Below are 26,391 nucleotides of genomic sequence, written 5' to 3' on the forward strand. Positions count from 1 at the left end.
GATAGAAGGTACCACATACTAAAACACCTTTCAGGCTCTCTTCTTCCTTCTCAAGAAAATGCAGTTACACGATCTATAAAATCACACTTAGGGGACAGGAAAAAATGCTATAAAAATGTTCAAAGACCAATAAACAAATAAATAAATTCACCAAAGGACACAGGCTATAACCTATAAAAACTTAATTCTTATCATCAGATGGATTAGGGTGGTTGAAACATGTAACTTTTAGAAATAGCAAGAGGATTTTTTTTTTTTATACAGGTTGGGGGAGTTCAGGAAAAAAACAAAACAAAACATCAGAATACTATACCTGAGCTGGTACACTTCACAAAAAAGAAAAAGTAGTATTACAGTTTCTCTCCTCCAAAAAAAACAGTCCTCTTCAGAATAAGCTCTTTCCTTTAGTTCTCATGCCTAACTCAAGCTTTACTTAAACCAAAGGACCAAAAGAGATTTTTACTCAAAAATGAGAGGGTTGGGGGGATATGGAGAAACAGAGGGGCATTTAAGTAAGATGCTTCTAAATCAGTTATTCCTAAACCTGGCTGCCATTAGAATTATCTAGCTCCATCTTAAACCAATTAAATCAGAATAGGGGCCCAGGCATGGTTATTTTAAAAGTTCCTTGGGTGATTCTACTCTACAGTCAGGTTAAAAAAGCACCATTCTAAACTTAAAGGAGCTAGGAGAGGGATCCTCAGTCAGACACATTAAGCAACTCCTATTTTTGATTCTGTACTAAGAGAATCAAAAGAGAAAAGAAAATGGAAAGGCTAACATTTAAGCTGCCAAACTGCAGCTGAAAAAAATATGTCACTTTCTATCTGAAAAGAAGATAAAACATTAATTCTTGAATTATAAAAGCAACAGCCCTACCTATGTAACTAATTTGTTTAAAAATTGTTACTGTACGCTGCTTTTTTTCTTCACATGTAAAAAAAACTACTGTAATCTTGCCACAAGTAAGACTCTACTATTAAAACTAATCAAGATTCTTTCATTAAGTCAAAAAACATTCGTCAAGCTTATGATATATATCAGACACTGTTAAATGAAAGAAACAGTGGCAAATAAGACAGAAATTTATTGGTGACCAAGCCTCCTTATGAAACTTTTAGGCTATAGTGGAAAATAGACATTGATCAAAATTATAAGTATGATAACTGTTACAAAGTTAGGTATAAAAGTAAAAGTAGCAAGTGCTACAGAGGTTTTTAAACCTGGGGGATTGAACTAGTCTGGAGAATGAGAGAGGGGACAGGAGGAATTGGCAAAATCAGGGAAAGTTTCTCTGAAGAAATGATGCCTCAAGTGAGATCTAACCCAAGAGCAAACAGTTAATGAGGAGAGGGCAAGGGGAATGCTGGCAGTTATGGTAGGGGAAAATAGTAACGTAAAGGTCCTGAGATAGGGGGAAAACATTGAAGCATTCCAGAAACTGAGAGAAGATGACTATGGATAGGGCACACGGAGAATGGAGCAAGGGGAAGAGTAGCTCATAATGAGATTAGAGAGGCAGGTGATGCCAGTTCACACGGGACCATGCTGATCACGTTAAGGGTTTGAACTGCATCCTCAAAACAATGGTTCTGAAAAACCTAGGGGTAGGACAGGAATAAAGATGCAGAGAGGATGTGGAGAATGGACTTGAGGACACGGGGAGGGGGAAGGGTAAGCTGGGACGAAGTGAGAGAGTGGCATGGACATATATACACTACCAAATGTAAAACAGATAGCTAGTGGGAAGCAGCCGCATAGCACAGGGATATCAGCTGGTGGTTTGTGACCACCTAGAGGGGTGGGATAGGGAGGGTGGGAGGGAGACGCAAGAGGGAGGAGATATGCGGATATATGTATATGTATAGCTGATTCACTTTGTTATAAAGCAGAAACACACCACTGTAAAGCAATTATACTCCAATAAAGATGTTTAAAAAAAAAAACAATGGGAAATCACAGCAGTTTTAAAGGAATGATGATCTTTTTGCAAACCCATCTAAACACAGCTAAATTTCTGCTAACAACTATCCTGTAAAGAGTGCTCTAACCAGTATTTCACGAAACTTAGAAGTAATATTTTTATAGAAGTGACAGGATCATCAAGCTACCATAGCCTGATCACAACAATCATTAAGAGCCTTCACTGAAATCTCTGTACTTGAATTTTTTTTTTACTTAAGCAAGATTTGGATTGTGATTGGTAGTGCTTCCTATGTGGAAGGAACTATGCTGGCTGGTCACCATAACCATGTAAAACTGTTTGCCACTTTATGTATCTCACTGGAAATTAGAAAATTACATTCTGTTTTATTAGTCAGTTTATCGTGAGTAACTATATGCCCTATTTAATGGTTATTTACAGTTTTGTCTGTCCAGAACGCATCCTCCATCTTTCGTGAAATGCTCCTACGGTTTTGGTGGGAGGGCTACTAATGAAAGCTTCACTCCCGTAGGTCAGATGCTAGGAAGTGAGCATCTGACCTAGACTGGACCCCTCACTGTATTCACCCCTTCCTGGCTCTCTTGACTGATCCAAAGGATGGGCATATGACCTAAATTGGGCCAATCTTCTAGATTTTAAACACTGAAGCTTAGAGAAAGGCACTTTTGTTCCTCAATGTGTATGCTGTAAGCATATGACCCTCGAGCAACTGATGGCCCAACTCCATACCTGTGCAGAAGCCCAAGAAAAAGAACAGACCTTGACAGAAAGTAGAGACAAGCACTAATGAAAGGCAGGGGCAGCTCTGATGCATTATAATACCACCAAGTCAAGTCCCTGAGACCAGCTGCACTCCAAACTTTCTGGATTTAGTTACTTCTTTTCTTTTTTGCTTAAGCTCCTCTGGTTTTTGTCACTTGTAACCAAGAGATAACAAACATCCAGTGCTATGAAATAAGGAATGAACTGGCTTTCAGTAGATAATATCATTATGTACTAGGTTTAAGCATTACTTCTGTCCGACACAGGAAAGAAGCTATATCCCTCCTAAGATTTTATAATCTTTGCAAAGATAAGATACATTATTTACACAATAAAAGATTAAATACAAAGTCTGTAAACATTTTAAACTAGAACTATTAAGATTAGAACAGGGAAGAATTGAGGTGCAGTAAAAAGGACAATGAATTAAGAATGAGGAGACCAAGGTCCTCACTTGTGTCTTGCGCTAGGCATATCATTTATTCTTAGTAAGCTACAATTTCTTCACCTGAGAAGTGGGAATGCTTGCTCTACATTATTTCTTAGGTTGCTGCCAGTGATGAAATTTCTGAATCATTTTGAGGATATAAAAGCATACTCTTCATTCACATGATTCCATATAAAACAAAGAAAAAAGTGTACATTCATTTTTAACCTAACCTAAATTCTACTTCTTTTCCTATTTAAGAGTCTACTCTTAAAACATGAAATTCTCAAGGATTATTATCACAAGCAAAAGATCCGCCCCCGATAAAAAACGTGAACCACAAATGAAGACACTCAATAGAATGAATATTTGGTATAAATTGAATGATCTCTTAAAAAGAGATTTTAGATTTCTTTCTTTCTCGATCCTACTAAAGCATATCTGAATATCATTGTCCTGTTATAATTGAGTCTTCAGAAAAATTCTAATTTAGTATTCTGCAATACCATAAAGTATTCTAAACTAGGAATAGATGGGAAAAAACTCAGTACAAACGTTAGGGAAGGAAAAAGTAAGGTGGGGTAAAAAGAACCCCAAATTAGAAATCAGGAGAACAAGTTATAAAGAATTTTATTCCCCATATTAACTTCCCTCCAAAGGGCAAGGTTTTGGATTGAAGTTCTCAGATTCGAACGAGCTAGCTTTGTGACATTTACTCTGCTGGTCACGGCTTGCCTCAAAAACACCAAAAACCAAACCAAACCAAAACAAACCAACTACTTCGGGAAACTTTTTGAAGGCACACTTAGCGAGTTCAGGGCCCACGTCTATTCCACACGTGGGGCCGTGTGTCCCACAAGTGAATCGACGACACCAAAGATTACCCCTCAAAAGGAGATTAAAAACATTACCCTCGCATTGCTTTGGCAAAAAAAGGGGAACCTTACTCCAAGTAAGGCCTCGACGCCGAACCTGGGGGGAAAGGGCTGCTTTTGCTCATCTCATTGAATTCAGCTGACCAGACCCGGCTCCGGCGCCGGAGACTCAGGGGGGGAAGAGGAACTCAGTGACTGGGGTCTGGGCTGACGGCCCCGGAGGGCGAGGCTCCGCCCCTGGGTCCCGGGACGCCCTCAAGAGGCAACAGGACTCCGGGGAGCCGGAGGCTTCGACGGTTGGGGCCTGGGGTCGCCCCTCGGCCGAGGAGCCACAAGGGGAGGCCTGTTAGTGGCAGTCACCGACAGACTCACCTCGGCGTCTTCTTTGCACTGTGGGAGCGAGGGGAACTCCAGCTTCACGTCCTCCATGGTCCCGGCCCGCGGGTTTGTGGGTGGGGTGGGGTGGGAGTGGGAGTTACCCGCCGGCCCAACACTCGGGCTGGCAGTAGCGGTGAAAGGAAAGAGGGAGGGTAGACCGGACTGACGGGGAGGCAGCGGGCTTACAACTAACACACGCAGACTAAAGGGTCCCAGCGACTCCGGCGGCGGCGGTGGCGGCGACGACAGCCGGAAAGAGGAGGGCTGCGCAGCTCGTGCCCGGCCGCCATGCTGCTGCCGTCTCCCTCCCCCGCCGAGTCTCCGCGCCCCTAAGGCCGCCCAAGCTCCCGCACCAACACGAGCCCTACAACCGTCTCGCCTTTCCACCCCGCCCTCCCCGCGCCGCCCCAGCCAATCCCAGCCCACGCTCGCCTTCGGCCCGCCCCCCGCGGCCGCCAGGTGTCAGAGCGCCGCCGCCCCACCCCTTCGCGAGAGCGCAGCCGCGGGGGGGCGGGGCCCGCGGGGCCCCGGAGGCGCAGCGGCGGGAGCTTACCGGGGGTGGAGGAGGTGAGACTGCGGTAGGAGGGAAAGCACGAAGGACGGTCCTGGGAAAGGGAGTGGGATAATCCGACTCAGCTCTGCCCTTTCCGGATTGGACGCAAATCCCTTCTTTGGTGTAAGAACGGGGAAGACATCCTAGCCACCATAAACTGGCATACGAAAGGAAACTATAGTTTTCTCCCCTCTCAGAATCCTGCCCTATCTGGTGAGGTTATAACCCAGAGTAATGAAGAGTTCACCTGAAAATTACGTTATGCCACAGAGAGAATGAAACACCAGCACTTTTAAGCAAATCGAAACGGTGTACTTTTAAGAATACTTGGGAATATGACAACTAGAAAATATCAAGAAAAAATGGCAAATAGAAAAAATCCTAAGAGATAGAAACAATTGATAGCCCACTAATTTGTACATAATACCGAAGAAAGGTCTCTTCCTTTAATTCTAAGCTTATTAACACTTCAACGTATTATTAAACTATATGGCTTTCAATATCTTTTTAAAAGGAGTTTGAGTCAGTTAATACTATATTGTTAATAAAGTTCAGGTATATACTACTTTCTCTGGGCTTAGGGAGATAATGTTATCTTTTTTGTTTTTAAACAGATGAGGAAAATCAAGCTTAGAAGTGGAAGAACCCACACATAAACTTTCAAGATTTGTACACCAAACTGATTCCTTAAAAACAACACCACCACCACCACCAAACCAAAGTAAAAAAGCGAGATAGTCATTCATTAACTGAATTGCAGATTACATTGGATAAAGTAAAAAGGACCACATGGATATCTGACCTAGACCTGACATACTATTACTTTTTATAGTCATATTTATGAAATACACTACTAAACATATATAGAAATAGAACTGTTCAATAATTTGAGTATTAATTAGATGACTAGTTTGAGGGCTCCATTTTCTCTACCACTATGTAAACTGTTCTCTCCCTTTTAGTTATAAAAAGGCACACATTACTCTGCTACCAAGTTTTTAATTTGAAGAATGATTATATTATTACCTGAGTCATATATCATTCATTCTTCAGTGTTTATGAAACTGAAGACAGTTTCTTTTTTTTAACAGCACCTTTAATAATAACATAATCTTAATTGATGCCCAATGATGATTTCCTATTGTAATTTGTTAAAGCTTTAATTACCACATAATATGAGAAAGAATCGTGTATAGGTAACGGAACTTTTGTTTTGAACATTTCTGACATCAGCATCCCCTACATCAGACCCTTAGCCTGGTATCCATAGATACCTAGTGTCCATGGGTGAGCCTGGGAAATAATAAATCTCCTAAGTTTTAATATATGCAAAATTATGTGTATGTATGTGTGAATCTTTCTGAGAAGAGTGTACAAACCTCCTCAAAAGGGAACTATCATCTCACATAAATCAAGAAAACCAAGTCACATTTAAATAGCAAATGTTACTTTTAATCATAATCTAAAAAATGGTTATGGATGTGCATGTACTATTTCAATTAACTATCACACAGCTTAATCATAGTAGGTGGAGAATAAATAAAGGCTTTCTGGAAGGAGGAATATATATAGACACACATCTATGTTACATATAACAAGATGCTCTCATGAACACTGAGTATAGGTACTGTTTTAAAATAAAATTCGAAAGTCTACGATCTAAACCTAACTTCATCTTGGTTATTAAATAGTTTAGACCATAGTAAATGTAGTCTCATAAAAGACAAGACTATATGTAGGAGAACTGAATCAAACAGATTTTATTAAACTTTTTAGGATGAGGAAAACAAATGATATAAAATAAGTCATAAGAAATGCTATCTGGTACTACTGTCTCAAACCATTTTCAAGGTTTTACAAAATACACAGCAAATACGAAAAGCTTCAACATACTCTTCTTTTATAACTTCTGCTGCAATAAATGCAACATTACCAAACATACAAATTTCTTCCATACTTCTTAAAAGTAGAATTACTGAATTACTAATTTTTACAATGTTATTCATACACATTTTTATTCATACTCTGTTAATGAGATCATTTTTGCCAATACATACATTATTTTCCTTAACTTTATTTTTACATTAAGCCAGTATCTGTCATGCAGCCATCAAAAATCTTACAGTAAATTACACAGGTTTGTAGTCCAATTTAGACTCTAGCTTCTTAGAATCAGCCACTTTTCTGACTGCTTTCATGAAGTCTTCCTGTACTACAAAATCATGATCAGCACGAATTGCAAACATACCTGTGGAGAATAAAACAACATGACTGCTATATTTAATATGTGAATTATTTATTATAAGAAAACTAAGGGAGAGGGTAGTTGAAATGGGTGAAGGTGGTCAAAAGGTACAAACTCCCACTTAAAAAATAAATAAGCCCTGGGGATGTAATGTACAGCATGGTGACTATACTTATTAATACTGCATTGTGTATTTGAAAGATGCTGAGTAGACCACAAGAAAAAAATACATTTCTATGTGCGATGATGGAATGTTAACTAGACTCATTATGGTGATCATTTCATAATATATACAAATACTGAATCATTATGTTGTATACATGAAACTAATATGTCAATTATATCTCAAAAAAACTTTAAAGAAAACTAAATAATGTAATATTATTCTATGGAATAAATGTGAAGGAGCTTAGATGTATTACTTCTCAGCCAACAGTTCTAATTTCCTAAAAACCACTATTATTGTTCAATTAATTTCCGTAACTATAGTGAGCGCTATTTTCCAAACCAAAAGCTAGAAAACAGTGAGACAATTATCTGTATACTTAAATTCCACCTCACACAGTCCCTGTATCCAATGTCATCTTGAAAAAACAAAACAGAACAAAACAAAACCCAACTATCAATAACACATACACATTTTAGGCAGAAGTTTCCCAAGTCTACAGGCAGCAATCCCCTGGAAGCAGGGGGCACATGTATGGTTCGGGAAAACACAAAACACCTCAGTAATTTTGATAGCTTTTCCTTGTTAATAATCAAAAGCATAGAGAATAAGAATTAAAGAAAGTCAACAAAAATCAGTGTCATTATTCATGTGAGAAAATTTACCTTTTTTATGTACAAATTGGTATTTTATATGACTTTCATATTCAAATATCACCATTCAGTTTTTGCTTTCAAGTTTTTGACAAGTTACTTGTCAAATCCTACTTGACAAGGAGGTAAAAGGTTTGTTTCTGGTTTTTTTTAAAACATTAGTTGTGTCATAGACATGGGTCCCAAATTTTGAGACAATCCTCATTTCATGATAAGTTTAAAGCTGGTAAGTTATCACTATCTACTAATTAAATGAATCCTACTACTATTTTCATTGAGGATCTGCTTATACTGAATTTTCACTAACATAAAATGAGTGGGTTGCAATAGAAAATTGCAAGGGTTACTTCCTGTCTTCCCTTTCAAGATTTCTACATAAGGAATCTTGGCAATAGTCATTCTATGCTGTCCTCAGAAATGAGGTGAATGGAAATGACTGGTTTTTGTAATAGTGAAGTTTTAAAACCTGTTTAGAAGGCTGTAACTAAATTAGGCAAGTTATTTTTCCAAACCTTGTGCATATTACTGTTTCCAAATCATTATTTAGTGAATGAGTGAATCTGAGATACATTCTAATCCAAAAAGGATGACAATCTCAGGATTTGAATGGAAAAAGACAACTATAATTGAATCAAGTATATTTTAACTCACAGAAAGATATGTTAACAAAAAAGGCTTGAAGACTAATAAAAAGAAAACTCAAGAATTTCAGTATGTCCCCAGATGAGAAGTTTAAAAAACTTAAATTTTAATCCATACAGAAGTTATAGTTCTTTATTGGAAATAGCTAAAAATAAACTTTTAAAAAATATGTGGAAAAAGAGAGAATATAATTTAATGGAATCAGCCTTTAAGATTTCGATACTGCTTTTGTTTGGATTCCATTTTCACCAAAGCAATCTTCTAATAATTATTTGGTCTAGTGTAGATTTTGAAAGGAGAATGTCATAAGTTACCCCTAGTAGTTCAGGCTACTGACTGCTTACCTCTTAATATTTTTGTTTACTAATAAGTCTTTGTGATCATGATTTATGTGATTTGTACTGAGAGTTTCTGGACCTGCAGATCTGTGATCCAGTTACTGAGTCACAGTATACCCATGAAGATACTCCTATGGAGAAGCCATGTCTGAGCAGCCTCTTTAAACACTGTCTGTTGAATTTACAAGAAATGTTAAAATAAGGCTAAAGGTGATATGAAAACAAGAGGAAATCACATATTGTAATACTTAAAAACTGTTCATATGCAACCTATGAAAGTCAATAACTATAAAATCTACTGTAGATTTTTTTTTAATTTTAAGATTCTGTGTGGAGGACAAAAACTAAATGACTGTATGTATGGTTTTAAAGCCACTTGGTACCGGAAATAAAAATAAAATCACACAATCCACAGAGAAAATTATACTGAAAAACTACTACATTTCCACAAGTTGAATGAACACAAAATTCATAAATCAATCTTTCAAAGGTAACTACTGACAGGCTAGTATCAGAAGGCATGTCATCCATTTTGTAGCAGACACCCCCAGTGCTGGCCCAGTCGGATTTCAGCCACAGGTGTGGCAGATAGCTCTGTACAGTCTCAGACTTACTCCAGGGGGACAGCATGCTATCACTATGCATGTCTTTCCACATTCTACCCTAAGGCATCCATAAGTGCAAAGGAGTTAACATCCCCAAGGGCAAATCTCATCCCACGGAGGAATGGAGGATGACAGCTGGTAAATCAATGCTCTAGTCTCCCATATTTCAGCCAGATAATCCTGGAAAGAATTCTGTATGTTTCTCTGAGGTCTCATCAGAACCAAACCCCTCTTGCCTACAACAGTTACTTCAATGATGCACCCTTATAACAGCTTTCCCTCTTCCCATCTCACTTGCCCTATTCTCTCCTACTTCCTGGAATCAATTTCCCAGAAAATAACAAGCACTCAAATCCTTGCAAAGCTCAGGCTCTGCTTTTGGTCAAACCCAAACACATTTTTAGCAAATTAAACAAATCAAAATCAATAGTAAAAACTGTACTTTAAACCCTTACCTGCTTCAGTACAAACATTTCTCAGGTCTGCTCCATTAAAGCCGTCTGAAAGCTTCACAATTGCTTCATAATCTGTTTAGGAAAAATACTGGAAATCAGTTAAAAAAATAATAATAGGAGACCTTTTTTTGATTTATTCCCATACAGAAAATTTAACTTAAGGGCTTGCTTTGAATTTAGTCAGCTAGGCATCATCTCTGTTAACATTCCACAATAGTGACAACTAAAATTAATACTTCTGTTAAGTAAACCAGCACCAAGCAGAAATAAACATACTTCTAAAACTCTAAAACCAAGAAATATCAAGATCTGAAAGCACCTTAACCTGTTTCTACACAGAGAAACTGTTAAGCGCATGTGAACTTTAGATATCTGTCAAGCTATGACTCTTATTAAAACTGTAACCAAGTATCTAATTTGAATAAATCTAGAATATTCAAAACCAACTGTAACCACAATGGAATTTAATCACATAAGGCAAATATAAAATATACCAAAAATAGTCTTCAGACATCATTTTATCATACAGAATTTTTAAATGCTAAACATTGGCTAGCTTTTCTGGTTTCTGTGAAAGCTCCAAGTGTTGAGGTATCAGATCTATGATAACAGTAATAGTTAAGTGACCTTTCTATCCACGTGACAGACGAAACAAAGAGCTGCTGCTGGTTTAAGGTAGCAGTTATGGACTTGATGTAGAACAGCGAGAGAAGAGACACATAGGCTACTACAATGTGAAAAACTGTGATAAGACACCCTTGTCAGGCAATCTGGAGTATGTCAATCTCTATTTGAAATCACACAGATAATTCATTAATTAGTCTTCATTCAGGTTCAAGTTCATGTAAGCTTCTGGAGAGCAGAAATTCCTAAGGTTAGCACAGCATCTGGCACCTAGCAAGAGCTCAGTATTGGAAGAAGCTGGTAAATTCAGCTCAGTCTTTCCAACTCAAAACTTTCACATGCGTAATGAGAAAGGCAATGGTCAACTATTTGTAATTATTTTGGACCACTAACTTTTTTTTTTTTTTTTTTTAAAGGCTTGTCTTTTAAGGTAGGGTACTTGGTCTCCACGTGGCAAAGCACTTTTATTTATTTATTTATTTTATTTTTTGGCTGTGTTGGGTCTTCGTTTCTATGCGAGGGCTTTCTCTAGTTGTGGCAAGCGGGGGCCACTCTTCATCGCGGTGCGCGGGCCTCTCACTGCCGCGGCCTCTCTTGTTGCGGGGCACAGGCTCCAGACGCGCAGGCTCAGTAATTGTGGCTCACGGGCCTAGTTGCTCCGCGGCATGTGGGATCCTCCCAGACCAGGGCTTGAGCCCGTGTCCCCTGCATTGGCTGGCAGATTCTCAACCACTGCACCACCAGGGAAGCCCAACCACTAACTTTTAAAAAGTTTTTAAAGTTGCTTGGCAATTACACTAGATGCCTCTAGTCCAGGGGTCAGCAAACTTTCTGTAATGGGCAAGACAGTAAATATTTTAGACTTTGTAGGTCATATGGTCTCTGTCAAAACTACTCATTTCTGCCACTGTAGTGGGAAAGTAGTCAAAGACAATATGTAAATGAACGGGAGTGGTTGTGCTACAACAAAACTTTATTTACAAAAACAGAAGGCATACAGAATTTAGCCCACAACAGAATACATGGCTTGCTGGCCTTTTCATTAGCCCGGTCCCTCACTTCTATAGATAACTATTTTGTAATTTCTCCTCTGTCCTCAAATCTCTAACAGTACTTTCCCATTTTCACTCTTAACTTGCTTTCTATTTCACTGAGAGAATAAAGGTATTCAGAAGAAAAATTCTCTAAGTACCTGCCATATTTAAGAACCTGTTATCATCAGCATCTATATATGCTGCCTCTCCTCCTATTCTCCTGAGAAGTCTATGCTCATAGACAAAGCCAACCTCTCTTCAAAAAAAAGCACATTATCAACTTGTATCTCTCTCCTAGATCATTCCCATGAGCATAAAAAAAAGTGTTGTAAGTTCATGCATCTTAAAGAAAACTCGAAGTCCTAATCTCCATTTCTGCTGCAGCTCCATTTCTTCTCTTCTCCCCTTCACTAGAGAACTCCTTGAAAGAGGTGTCTAAACTCAATGCCTCTTGTCCCCACCTCTCTGATATCCATCTGAACAAGGCTCTCACTCCTACCACTCCAAAGAAATTTCTTTTGATAAGGTCACTAATGATCTTCACATAGTAAATCCAATCTCAGAACTCTTCTTATCAGACCCATTGTCAGCATTTGACAGGAAATTAGTCCCTCCCTATAATATTTCTTCATTTATTCTCCAGGACACCACCAGGCCCTGGTTAACTCCTATCTCTGTGACTAACCTTTCTCAGTCTCCTTTGATGGTTCTTCCTCTCAACTTTTTTTTTTTTTTCCACTCAACTTCTTAATGCTGGAATTAGCTCAGTTTTTGAATCCCTTCTCTATCAACATTCTCTTCCTTGGAACCATTTTTATGCTGATATTAGCCATATTTATAACTCTAGCACAGACCACCCCAATGAACTATTGATGAACACAGAATTACTAATCAACATCTTTACTTGGCTATCTAATTGGCATCTTAAATTAAATATCGCCAGAATCAAATTCCTCATTCTCCCTTTAAAACCTCATTTTTCCAGTCTTCCCTTGCTTTAATTGACGGCAATTCCATTTGTTCAGTTGCATGAGTAAAACACCTAAGTCTTCCCTGGTTCTTCTCTTTAGTTCACACCCTACATCCGATTCATTAGCAAGCCCTGTCACCTCTATTTTCAAAATATGTCCAGAATCTCATTATTTTAAAAGATTTTGCTACCACCTTGGGCCAAGCCACCATCATCTTTTGCCTGCATTACTGAAATAACCTCCTAATAGATCCTCTTGTCTCTATCCTTGTCCCTCTAGCTGCAGCCAGAATGATCTTATTTAACGTAAGTGAATTTTGAAATATTTACAGATGAAATGATAATGACTGGAATTTGCTTTTTAAAAATCCAGAGGGAAGGTAAGAAGTGGGAGAGATTACAGATGAAGCAAGATTGGCCAAGAGTTAATTACTGAAGCTGGGGGATGAATTCCTGATAAGATTATACTCATCTCTACTTTTACATATTTCTAATTTTCTGTAATACAAAGTTAAAAATAATAAAAAGTAAGGTCATATCATTCCTCTGCTCACAATTCTCCAATGGTATCCATTTCACTAAAAACAAAAGCCAAAGTTCCTACACAATGGCCTCACTAAGGCTCTACACAATCTGACCCCCATTACTTCTATGATTTATTTCACTTGCTACCGTCCCAATAACTCTGCCACAGAGACCCTGACCTCTATGCTGCTCCTGGAATGTTCCATGCACACACCTACTTCAAGGCCTTCTTACTTGCTGTTCCCTCTGCATGATTTTCCCCCAAATATCCATATTTAGCTCCTTCACCTTTTAGGTCACTGCTTAAAAATCACCTTGGTAAGACCTTCCCTGCGCTTCCTCCTCCCCACCTCTGTTCAAAAATGTATACATTCATGCCTGCTCCTGGCATTACCTATTCTCCTTTCCTTGCTTTATTTTTCTCAATAGGACTTAGCATCATCTAATATACCATAAAGTTGACTCCTGAACAACATGGGGGTTAGGGGCGCCAACCCTCTGCACAGTCAAAAATCTGTGCGTAACTCATAGCGGCCCTCCATGTTCACGGTTCTGCATCTGTGGATTCAACCAACCCCAATCAGGTAGTACTGTAGCATTTACTAGTTAAACAAAAAAATCCACGTATAAGTAGGCCCACGCAGTTCAAACCCATTTTGCTCAAGGGTCAAGTGAATATTTTACTTTCTTCACCTGTCTTTCCTGACAAGAATGTAAGTTATATAAAGGCAGGAATTTATCTGTTTTGTTCATTGCTATATCCTCAGCACTTAGAACAATTCTTAGCATACAGCACATGCTCAATAACTATAAGCTAAATTCAAGACCACCATGTTTCCTGAATTTAAAACTAGATTTGGTAGACTATCAGTGATATCCAATAGCATTTTACTTCATTTACCAAATGTAAATATATATAAAATAGGTTATTTACTTACCTATTTCACCATGCTTTGTAATGGGACCCGCATGGATTTTCAATATATCTAACCTTGCTTGTTCGTTTGGTAAATCAATATCTGAAAATAAGAAAATTATAAGAAATTCTTTTGCAGTCAGGTTTTTTGTTTTTTAAATAAAGTAGGGGGTGAGGAGGAGGTATGGGAAGAGAAATGGACATAGACAAAGGGAAATGGACAGCAGGCAAAAAAGCTTAACTCACGTATTTTTCTATCTAATCTGCCTGGACGAAGCAAAGCAGGATCCAGTGTATCTGGTCTGTTTGTAGCCATGATCATTTTAACTCTATGTAGAGTATCAAATCCATCCATTTGATTCAGTAGCTAAGAATATATTTGTGAATATAAATCAAAGGCACATTTTATAAAACATCCCAACCATTAAAAAAACACATAGCACACACCTTTTATATGCCTAAGACCATGAAATATATTGCTTACAGATACATATGTGATGTGCAGAATGATCATTTGATGGAATCATATTTTTTTCTCTCTCTTACATAAAGGGATATATTTTCCATCCTAAAAGTTCCAAGATAGATTACTTAATGCTTTTTTTTTTGGCTGCACCTTGCAGCATGCAGGATCTTAGTTCCACGACCAGGGATTGAACCCGTGTCCCCTGCAGGGGAAGCACGGAGTCTTAACCACTCAACTGCCAGGGAAGTCTCCAAGACAGCTATAAAAAGGTACATAGTTGAATAATCTATCAGATAGTTTTAATAAATCTGAAGGCATCCATCCAGTCAAGAATTATGAAACTAAGTTATGTGGATCTGATTTCCAATGTTCGAATTTTTTTGTTACAATTACTTTTAAAATAATGTTTCAAGAGCTTATGGTATGCCACACATAAAATTTACATCAGGATAACTGGAAACAATGATTTTCTACAAACCTGATAATAAATCCATTAAATATCTTTTCAAATAATTCTACTATACACAGAAATACTGAGATACCTAACATATTTCCTTCAAGTCCTAAAGTTTTCTTGAATAAATGTTGAAAAATCTAACTGCATTCAACAAACTCTTTAAAACAAAGCTAGCCTGACAATATGTCTATTTCTTCATGCCAATATGTCTAACATACCCTAAGTGTTAGCTAACAACATATCAGCTACATGAATAAAACTAGTATCTGTGTTTTTAAAAAAATACCTCAATTTAAGGCTTCTAATAGACTCTACAACAAATTTTAAAATACTGTCTTTTCTGAGCAGACAATATAATTTATAAAAAACAATTTTCAAATACCCTTACTGAGACAGAAGTTGACAATGCATTACCTATGCTACCTATCTATTTATAGGAGTTGGAAAATGTGTTTGGAATCTTGCCATCACTTTCACAGAATTTGGAGTGGGAAAAGACTTTAATATACATTTCAATATCCCATCATCCATCTTCAATAATCAAAACTATTTTAGCTTCCTTTCATTCTCAGCAATAAAGAGAGGAAAGTATTAGTAATTTTTAGAGCAGCCTCATACATAATTACAACTCATTTATTGCCACTAGTTTTAATATATTTGTCACTCATAAAATAAATAAATAAATAGCTGAATAAAACTAACACAAAATCACATTCACAATGTAAGTACAATATATAATTTAATTATTTAAATGGCCAGTCTGCTCAAAAAATGTAGAACGGTACAGCTGTAAATCAAATGAAATTTTGTAGATATCCCTATTATTTTCTAGTACTCATTTTCTTACTAGAGATTGTGGTAAAGAAAAGTGTTCATTCCTGTCAATACTGTACTTTCAAATTTCATACTTAAGTGCATTCTTCATTTAAACCATTGTCCATATTTTGACCTTCAAATATCCAATGTTCACTTCTTCACTTTATAAACATTGATTTCTTTATAAACAGGCTTTACCAAATATTACCTCCATTAAAGTTCTCTGAATCTCTCTATCAGCTGAAGTACCCTCAGAAAACCGACGACCACCTAAAATAATGATGTGGAAACTCATATGCATTACTCCTTTCCTCTTTAAGCATCATTTAAGAAAATATGAAAATGATAGTGTCTGGGGTTTAAAACATTAAGATGAAAATTAATTAACAAGAATTACACTGACAAAATTAGAATTGATTTTGGTATAATGTTTATCATTTTCTCAATGTTAAAGGTTATTTATTAAGAATGGTTAAACTTTCTTAAGAATTTTTTTAAAGTAACATTCAATTCATTTTGCTACTTCACACAAGTTGCAATTAGAGGTGAAAAGGGAGGGAAAAAGTTCTTTTAGAGTTAAAAAATATTCCTAACAGTTTCAAGAAAAGTTTAAAATAAATTTTAAGAAGTGTTATTCTTACCTATAGCATCTATTTCATCCATAAAAATGATGCATGGCTGATGGTCCCTGGCATAATTAAACATTTCTCGGATCAAACGAGCACTTTCACCAATGTACTTGTCTACAATAGAACTAGATACAACCTGATTAAAGGAAAAACATTATGGTAAACATAGGACAATTCAAATAAAATTTATTTTCAACAGCTACAAAAAGAATCTTCCCTTTACCTTTAAGAAATTGCAATCCAACTGGCTAGCAACAGCTCGTGCCAAGAGTGTTTTTCCTGTACCTAGGAATGACAAACAAAGTCCTAATTTAATGGAAAGTAAAACAAATTTTCAAAAGCTTTTAAGAATGTAATCCTTTGAATAGTAAATTTTGCAAAATGGAAGCTAAGTCTTAAATAAAAGCATTTAAAATCATTTAAAATCCCAAAGCACTTCCACTCTCAATGTTAAAATTTAAAATTTTATTCAAAATATCCCTTCTAATTTTATTTTAAGCAAACTGAATACATAACTTTAGAAATATATCAAACCCAACTTACAAATAGACCATGATGGAAACTTGTACATTCAAATACATTGGGCTATACTGAACAGAGTGGACCTTTGCCTACGTATGATATTGTAATATCAAGTATTTATTTGGAAACTACTGATTCAGTGGGTTATGAAAATCTTCCAAATACTGGCATTTTCCATTATATAATATTAAAAAATCACATTTGTTAATACCATCTCCGATCTCATCCTGTCTTGTATTCACAAACACTGGAAAGTTGTCAAGCTCATAGTACCGGACGTAAAGTTTTCAAAAACTCAATTTTCGCTTGAAAGCTCAAATTTTATCACTGGCTACAGATGGTGTCAGTTGTTTAACATGATTGGCTAACTTCATTCATTTTTTTAAAAAAATGTGTACAGGGACTTCCCTGGTGGCACAGTGCTTAAGAATCCGCCTGCCAATGCAGGGGACATGGGTTTGATCCCTAGTCCGGGAAGATCCCACATGCCATGGAGCAACTAAACCCGTGTGCCACAACTACTGAGCCTGCGCTCTAGAGCTCGTGCTCTGCAACAAGAGAAGCCACCGCAATGAGAAGCCCGCACAGTGCAACGAAGTGTAGCCCCTGCTCGCTGCAACTAGAGAACGCCCGCAGACAGCAATGAAGACCCAACACAGCCAAACATAAAAAAAAAAAAAAAAAAAAGTGTGCCAGGTAACCAATAACCAGTCTGATAACTGACCGTAAATTATCCTTTCAAGTAAAAATGGCATTCTGTGAAAAGCAGCTAATTCAGCAGGCAACTCAAATAATCGCACAAATGCTTTTCCTGGAGATATCTATCTTATTCAGTATGCAACAGAAGTACTTTATATGTATTTTCCATTTCATCACAGAATACAAGACATTATTGAAGGATCAAAAGTTAATATTTTTAATCCTTTAGCAAGGACACTTTATTTTATTTAATTTATTTATTTATTTATTTATTTTTTTAAAGTTTAATTTTTTTTTTTATTTATTTATGGCTGTGTTGGGTCTTCGTTGCTGTGTGAGGGCTTTCTCTAGTTGTGGCAAGTTGGGTCCACTCTTCATCGCGATGCGCGGGCCTCTCATTATCGCGGCCTCTCTTGTTGCGGAGCACAGGCTCCAGACGCGCAGGCTCAGTAATTGTGGCTCACGGGCCTAGTTGCTCCGCGGCATGTGGGATCTTCCCAGACCAGGGCTCGAACCCGTGTCCCTTGCACTGGCAGGCAGACTCTCAACCACTGCGCCACCAGGGAAGCCCAAGGACACTTTAAAGTGAAACTGACATCTTTTTTTAAAAAATACTGCAAATGTGAGTGGCCCCGAAGACAATGACTACTATACCATTTTGTGCCACTGACTTAATTGATTCACGCTATGGCATGAGTAGCTTTACCCTCATTGCTTTGCACCATCAGCACAGATGTGAGTTCCCTTTTTCTTTTTCACTGTGTTGACATCTTAGTATTATAAGAGTAAGTTTTGACCTTGCAGAATCCCTGAAAGTGTCTCTGGGACACCCAGAGGTCTGTGAACCACACAAGACCATTGCTTAGAATCACATGGCATGTTTAGATATATATATCCTATGAAGCACAAGAGGACTAAGCAAGACTAAGAAAATAGACACACATCCCCAATCCCTTCCTTACTCTGAACAGAATGAAGGCTGGAATTGTCACATTAAATATCTCCATCTCATTTTTTTACTCCTTCATTCATTCATTCGCTCAGTGGGGCAGACATGATTTAATACCAACCTGGTGGTCCATATAACAAACAGCCTTTTGGAGGTATTATTCCTACACGTTGGAATAATTCTGGGTTTGTAAGAGGTAATTCTATTACCTAGAAAAGAAGTTGCATGTTTCTTAAAAAGTTAGTAAAGATTCTGATGTACTTTCAAATATTTTAAGTAAACTGTCAGCAGAGTTACGTACATACATCATAATTCATAATAGATCTAGAATTCAGTGCTATGTAAAACCACTTATATTAGAGGTTTTTCTTCAGGTAGATGTAAGATATCTCTTAAATCTAAAAATCTTAAAATATTTTTAAAATTAATTAATTAAAAAGCATGTGGTAATTTGAACTATTTATTATTTAACACACTTGTTAAAATAACCACACACTTGCCTAGAGTGATGGTTGCACGGGCATATAATCTGTCAAACACATCTGAACTGTACACTTAAAAACGTGAATTTTACTGAATGTAAATTATGCCTCAACGAAAAAATTAACACTACAAAAAATCAGTTAAGCAAAAAAACAAAAAGATTACACTACTGTGCATCTGAATACAACAAAAATAATTATAAAATGGGGAACTTTGGTAAGATATAACTGCCACTAAGAGAAATGGTACATAAAATTTTCTTATGTTGGCGTTTTGTCATAGTAGTCTTAAAAAAAACATAAATTCTGCTCTCAATGTTCTAAAACTGATTCAAAGAAAGAAAAGTGGAGAACAGCAAAAGTGAGGATTTGACTGCCCAGTTTAAACTCTTTACTTGAGAGATAAACCTCTACTGAATAACTCTGTCCATAAGGTATGATTAAGACACGCCAAAATTGTGAGAAATTAATATTCGCAATTGTCTGCAGATGGATACTGCATGTCCTTGGTGTGTGTGCGTGTGTCTGTGTGTGTGTGAGAGAGATTCATTCTGCTCCTATGGCTGATGCAGCAAATCACTGTAAAAGATTTCACTGTTTCATGAAGCACTTGTTCTTCCTCTTTTCATTAACTACAATGTGAAAAGAATAGGCTTTTATTTATGCTTAGGCCAATGCTTCCTCAAGTATGGTTAAAAAAAAAAACAACTTGGTTTCATAATCACCTGGAATGCTTGTTTAAATGCTAATTCCTGTGCCCCACCCCCAAGCCACTGCATCAAAACCATGCAGAGGGCCTAGGAATCTGTATCTTTAATAAGAGTTCCAGAAAATTTAAAGTGCTGAAGTCTGAAAACTACTGGTTTAGGGCTTAAATCAGATAACGTAAGCCATTCCAATTAATCAAATTCATTCCTGAGTATTTCCATCCTAAATTAAGATGAAATCAATACAACAATGTAATTTGCTTAAAAGAGAATTGTTAAGAAGCTATCTGTGCTGTGAAGCAAGGCAACCCTGATTTGATTCTTCATGTAATAACTTAAAAGTTTAAGCCACGCTAAAGCCAATATTTTTCTTAAATGACAGCAAACAGCTTTATCAAAATAAAATATTTAAGGCACAGATAACTGACTCTATTTAAGGGCAACAGGAAATCAATGAGGTTATGGGAAAAACTACATTACACACACTATCCAAATGTGCTCTGACCCAACTAAACTACTAAGATAATCAAAATACCAGATGGTATGGGCATTGGATTACATCAATTATTCTTAGCTTTTTTTCCTTCTTTGTCATAAAAAGAGCAGGATTTTTCAAACACCAAATTATCTCCAAATTTAACAAAAACCCATAATTTTCATAGCTAGACATTCAGTGCTATTCTTCTCTTGGCAAAAATATTATATATGTAATATTCAGTAAACACTATTTGGACAAAGTGACTTTACATCCTCTTTCTCCCTTCAGGCATTTTAAAACCTGTACTACTTCTTAGTAAGTTCAGAGAATAAAGCACACACTACCAACCTCTCGTAACTCCCGAATCTGTTCTGACAGCCCTCCAATCTCAGAATAAGAAACATTCCCGGGGTCCTCATGAGACATGTTGTAAACCAGTGGGTCCACCTCTCTTGGCAAATACCTGTAATGATAAGGTGTGCATTTTTCTTTTAAAAGGTATTTTCTCTCAGCCTACAAATAGAGTATAAATGACTTGCTTATGCAAGCACCTGTAGGTGATCTTAGAAAATCATGTTGGGACTTCCCTACTGGCGCAGTGGTTAAGAATCTGCCTGCCAATGCATGGGACATGGGTTCGAGCCCTGGTCCGGGAAGATCTCACATGCCGCGGAGCAACTAAGCCCATGTGCCACAACTGCTGAGCCTGAGCTCTGGAGACCGCAAGCCACAACTACTGAGCCTGCGTGCCACAGCTACTGAAGCCCATGTGCCTAAAGCCTGTGCTCCACCACAAGAGAAACCACCGCAATGAGAAGCTCGTGCACCACAATGAAGAGTAGCCCCCGCTCGCTGCAACTAGAGAAAGCCCATGCATAGCAATGAAGACCCAACACAGCCAAATAAATAAATAAATTAATTAATTTTTTTAAAAAACATGTTTAAATTAATTTGAAATTAGTAAAAGCGGAAAAGTGGCAAAATATTCAGGGATCTCAAGAAGCATATATTTTGGATAAAATCTTCCCTCCATGAAAATAAGATGTAAACTAAATAGTACAAGAAACCTACCTCATGATAGTTAGTGTAGTCATATCCAAAGCAACTCTTGTTCCTGGCTTCAGCTTACTTTTGTCAAGCTAATTATGTAAAACAAAAGGTGTTACACAAACACTTGAAAAGGGGAATAACACTCTAACAAGAGCATAGTTAGAAGCCAAATAATCATTTTTACCCTTCAGAGAGAACACTAATATTAGATTATATTAGATTATAAACACCATGCCCAAGAGAAGGGTTTATAAAAAGTAGTAATCCAAAGTTATTTCCTTCTGCTCCTTAAAAGAGTGTCCTTTTGTGCAATCTCAGTGTGAAATGAGAAATCACTAATATACAAAGTCTGAGGTGGCAACAACCTTGTTTTTGAAGAAGGAATTGACTGCAATATTTTACTTTCAAAGGCTCACTGTTTAATATAGTTTTGGTCATTATTTTGATTTAGGCACTGTAGTACAGTGACTTTGGCAATTGGTACCAAAACATTTATACAGAAATCCCTTAATGAACATTTGGGGGGGAAGGAAAGGAAAGCATCTTAAAGGTATGTCCATTAGATTTATTTTAAAAACTATAGTTTTGGGAAGAATGTGTTATGTGATCATAGGAGATAAGGGGGATATGCACTCTATTTCCCCTTAGAGATTTTTTATTAAAATTCTAAAGAACAAACAAAAAAACCCCAGCAACCTTCATTCATGCCTTTGCTACATGCCAGACACTATGGTAAATATATTACTGTACATATTAAGTTGAATCATACCAAACAATTTATTGGCATATTTAACTTATTTGGATAGAAGTGGAGAGAATCTATCCAAATAGATTCAAATCACACTCAGGCTGTCACTTGTCAAAAATAAAGTTATTTTTAGAAAAAAACTGTAATTTTTTAGTTTTTTCGAGAAGTGCAAAAAGAAATAATAAACTGCTCGCCAATACAATTTCAGAATCATACAAATTACTGACCACTTTTCACAGGATTTTGCAAAGAGCGCTTAGTTTAGGATTTACAGCCAATTAAAATGAAGTGACGATATGCTAAATACTAGGTTTAATATAATGGATTAAACTAAGAATAATTGCCAGGTACAGTAGTCCTCCCCTTATCCACATTTTGAGTTACCTGAAAATATTAATTAAAAAATCCAGAAATAAACTAATCCTAAGTTTTAAATTTCATGCTGTTCTGAGTAGCGGGATGAAAGCTATGTCCTCCGTACGTGAATCATCCCTTTGTCCTGTATATCCCTCCCGTTTATCACTTAGTAGCCCTCTCGGTTATCAGATCCACTGTCCTGCTGATTTAAGTACTTGTGGTCAAATAATCCTTATTTTACTTAATAATGGCCCCAAAGCACAATTGTAGTGATGTTGGCCATTCAGATATGGCAAAGAGAAGCCACAGACCGCTTCCTAATGAAGCGGGGAAAGTTCTCGACTTAATAAGGAAATAAAAATCATATGCTGAGGTTGCTATAATCTACAGTAAGAACAAATCTTCTATCCATGCAATTGTGAAGAAGAAAAAAGAAACTTGTGCTAGTTTTGCTGTCACGCCTCAAACTGCAAAAGTTACAGCAACAGTGCATGACAAGTGCTGAGTTAAGATGGAAAAGGCATTAAATTTGTACAAGATATTTTGAGAGAGACCACATTCACATGACTTTTGTAACAGCATATTTTTTTTATAATTGTTCTATTTTATTATTATTTTTGTTAATCTCTTTCTGTGCATAATTTTTAAATTAAACTTTATCATAGGTATGTATGTAGAGGAAAAAACATAGCATATATAAGGTTTGGTATATGCCCAGGTTTCAGGCATCCACTGGCGGTCTTGGAACATATCCCCCACGGATAACGAGGGACCACTGTACTTGAAAAAGAGCTTAAATAGAGATGAATATGAAGTTATTTCAACATTTACATCTATAGGGAATATATACTCTGGCTTTTCTAATATTTTCCAGTTTTCAAATACTCTCTTGCCCCTCATACAACCACAAAATATCTAAGAAATGCCAACTTTTGGCATCCAGAGGGCCCTGAAAGGGACATAAATATCCTCTGTCGGATTAGGCATCTGAAATTTTGATTTAGAAAATGTCATCCCACTTATATGCTAGGCAAAATCTTAAGACTGAATTTAGTCCCTAGGAAAAATTCAATTCTATAGCCATGTCATATCAATGTTTTAAAACCTGAACCTGACATAACAAATACTCAGTTTAGAAAGCTCTTCCAATGAGTTTATAAGAATTCGCTAAAGACACTTCCTAAAGAATAGGGTAGTAAATAAATTGGCTTCAGAGGCTACTAAATGATGCAAAGCCATTTGTCGGCGTTTTTTGATGACTGCAAGATAAAATCTGGAGTTATTTCAATTTGCCGATTCTAATTTAAATGAACTCATACAAAATCAATTTAGCCTATAGTAAAGTCTATAAGTAATATTTTTGAATGTTTAAATATAAAATGTAATTTATAAGGTCTAATACTTTTAAGTCCTCTTCAAATAAGACACTAAAATAAAATAATCTGAGATTTTTTTCACTTCTAAAATTCTTTGATTTCTCAGTGCGTAGAGCTGACTGAGGCAATGCAATAGAGCAGAAAAGTAGAGACTACCGGGAGTCAAACCCATGGTTTGAGTTCAGGCTTTGCTAATAATTATCTATACCTGAACAAGTCACCTTTGGAAGTTATGGGCATAATGCCTGACCTGCTTACCTTGAGAATTAAATACCGTATATGAAAGCGCTTTCGTCAATTATAAAGCACTATAGAAATGTAAAATGTTACCTGTCGACGACAACCCACAACATATCTTGGTCCATTTGTAGCTTTAACAATGACTAGAGGAAGAAAATGAAAAAACAAATTGAAAAATAGAAAGTAAAAAATACATATACCCACATTGATGGCAAATTGAGTTTTATTTCTGTTCTCCAAAAGACAAGAGTTGAAAGACAACTTAGTCTATGCAAGAATATCATCTACCTTCATTACAGTCATTAAAATAATAAGTATCTCAAAAGTTGGTGGTGGGAGGGAGGGGAGTCTGCTCTTTTTTTCTTTACTAACAACCTAATACACTTACATTTTTCTTCAGTTAATTGCTTAAGTACTTCACCCACAATCTAAGAAAGAAAGGAAAAAAAAAAGCATTACTTTTTGCCAAGAGCTAAAAAAACAAATCACCATCACCCTCTACACCCCAAACTCCATTACATACCTGCCCAACACTTTGTAGGGCCTTCAGATCATTTTCAGACTTTTCATACTGCTTGGTAAGTTCTTTTAATTGTTCCCTTACTGAAAAATATAATTTGAACATTTTAAACTAAATAATCTTAGCGAGTTTAAGTCACTAAGTCTCACTTTATTTAAGTTTATTTAAGTCTATTTCACTTTACGTGTATTTTATATCCACTATATCAAACCACAAAAAAAAAATAATGCCGTTTGTAGATGACATGTTTAAAAACGAAATGTTACAGAGAAAGCACCATGTTTTTATTTTCTTGATCGGCAATACTTACTTGTTTGAGCATATATTAGGTTACATTCGTAACAGATACCGACATTCTGACACTTCCGGATTTGAGATTACAAACCCGAATGATAAAAGAGTTAGACCCTTCCTCACTTCACCTACCCACATGAACTGTTACTCTTTGGCTTTCTAACCTAAATAAAGCGCCACAGAATTATACAGTTAAGGTCTTCCTTCATTATTTAAACCATTCAGGTTTGTCAGTGACGGTGCACTAAGAAAAATTATAAGTACTCTTTTGGTTCAGGAGTAAGGGAAAATTGTGTGCCTTGCAGAGAAATTCAAAACACGAGCAAAGAAGAAGACTATGATTGACCGATGGACCCCTTCTCTCTTAAAACTCCGCGTTCGGCTTTCCATTCCACTAACAAGCCAACTACCCGCGTCTCGTCTCTTGCTTGAGCTTCTTTGACTCAAGTCTCTTTCCGCCTCCAGGTCCCGGGACTCCACCAACACTGCACTCCTTGCACCTCAACCTGGAAACATCCCTGACCCACTTCCTCCCCACTCCCCTCTGGTCATCTTCCAATTCCATCTCAGAACTGGGGATGTTCTCTCTGTCACCTGGACCAGACCGGGCCATTTCCACGCCCGAAGAGGCTCGGCTTCCGAAGCTATAGGCGGGGATGACAAAGCGCCTTGTCTCCGGACTGAGGCCTTCTCTCCTCGGGGCTCGGTTGCCGAGCTCGGCCAAAGGCCTCCGCTTTGTCAGAGACAGGAGCGGGTCCAGGCACGAGATTATGTGGAAAGAAAGGTGCACTCACACTCCTTGAGACGGCCGTCGATCTCCTTGTGCTCCAGCAGCTTCTTGCGGTAGTCCTGAAGCGCCTTATCTCTAGGGTCCGCCATGATGAGAAGCCGCCGCTCATAGGGGATGCCGGGAATGGCCATGGCCGCCCGGGCGGGGGAAGGGGCGGGGCGAGACAGGAGAGCCTCCCTGGAGGGGCGGGTTCGCGGAGGACACCGCCCCTTCCGGTTTGCCCCGCCTCTGCACTCCACTTCTCCAACGTCTGCGTCTCTCTGCACTAGGGCGCCGGCGTGCACCGAAGGAGACCTCCGGATACACCATCCCCTGCAGGTCAGCCTGGGTAGAGCAAGGGCGCTGTCCCCTCAGAGGCCTTGGTATTTTTAAGTCACTGCTGTTCTGGAACCACAAAAGACTTTGTAATAAACCAAGATGAGAATGAAATAGGGAATATATACATATCTCTCTAAAGAGTCCTGATGGCTTATCGGTATAACACAGATAGCCTACTGGTATAACCCAATACTATCCAGGATCTCCAGGTACAGAAGGAGTAGGCTATTTATTCATTTATTCACTCAGTGAATGAGGTACTAAGGGTTCGATCTGGTGGGAAGATAAAAAAGTAATTTCAAAGTGTAATAAATACTATACTATAATAAAAATAAAACATGGTGGTATAGAGTAAGGTGAGGAGAACTAATTTAGGACAG

General features: G+C 37.4%; 2 protein-coding genes across 5 annotated transcripts in view; both read right to left on the reverse strand.

The window, feature by feature from the left end:
* STYX (serine/threonine/tyrosine interacting protein) overlaps positions 1–4,762 on the reverse strand; it is a 36,664-nt gene extending 31,902 nt beyond the window's left edge. For all 3 annotated transcript variants that reach the window (XM_082386837.1, XM_082386835.1, XM_082386836.1), the window contains exon 1: positions 4,382–4,762. In XM_082386837.1, coding sequence (XP_082242963.1) covers positions 4,382–4,438 — 57 coding nt within the window. In that variant the 5' untranslated portion in view covers positions 4,439–4,762. The remainder of the gene's footprint in view (positions 1–4,381) is intronic.
* Positions 4,763–6,676: 1,914 nt separating this feature from the next.
* Positions 6,677–25,868, reverse strand: PSMC6 (proteasome 26S subunit, ATPase 6). Of its 2 annotated transcripts, XR_014242497.1 has the most exons (15): positions 25,698–25,868; positions 24,613–24,692; positions 24,478–24,517; positions 24,180–24,232; positions 21,390–21,457; positions 20,667–20,781; positions 18,773–18,860; positions 16,705–16,766; positions 16,494–16,617; positions 16,061–16,122; positions 14,360–14,480; positions 14,136–14,216; positions 10,045–10,116; positions 8,991–9,156; positions 6,677–7,188 (listed from the first exon to the last, which is right to left on the reverse strand). XR_014242497.1 is itself a non-coding variant. In XM_082384859.1 (14 exons), the coding sequence occupies exons 1-14, from the start codon at positions 25,822–25,824 to the stop codon at positions 7,070–7,072; spliced, it is 1,212 nt and encodes a 403-aa protein (XP_082240985.1). In that variant the 5' UTR covers positions 25,825–25,862; the 3' UTR covers positions 6,677–7,069. The 2 variants fall into 2 exon arrangements, 1 of the variants encoding a protein (XP_082240985.1); XM_082384859.1 differs by lacking the exon at positions 8,991–9,156 and having other exon boundaries at positions 25,698–25,862.
* Between the last annotated feature and the right edge of the window lie 523 nt (positions 25,869–26,391).

This window comes from Balaenoptera borealis (genome assembly GCF_965194805.1).
Source record: "Balaenoptera borealis genome assembly, chromosome: 3".
NCBI classification, from domain to species: Eukaryota; Metazoa; Chordata; class Mammalia; order Artiodactyla; family Balaenopteridae; genus Balaenoptera; species Balaenoptera borealis.

What these genes read in the sequence shown, in the direction of transcription:
- PSMC6 (XM_082384859.1), bottom strand. Translation starts at nt 25,824, where the DNA reads ATGGCCATTCCCGGCATCCCCTATGAGCGGCGGCTTCTCATCATGGCG. An exon ending in ACTACACTAACTATCATGAG is followed by an intron (nt 20,782 to 21,389) that starts GTAGGTTTCTTG and finishes TTATCATTACAG; the next exon opens with GTATTTGCCAAGAGAGGTGG. An exon ending in CAGATTAGATAGAAAAATAC is followed by an intron (nt 14,217 to 14,359) that starts GTGAGTTAAGCT and finishes TCTTATTTTCAG; the next exon opens with ATATTGATTTACCAAACGAA.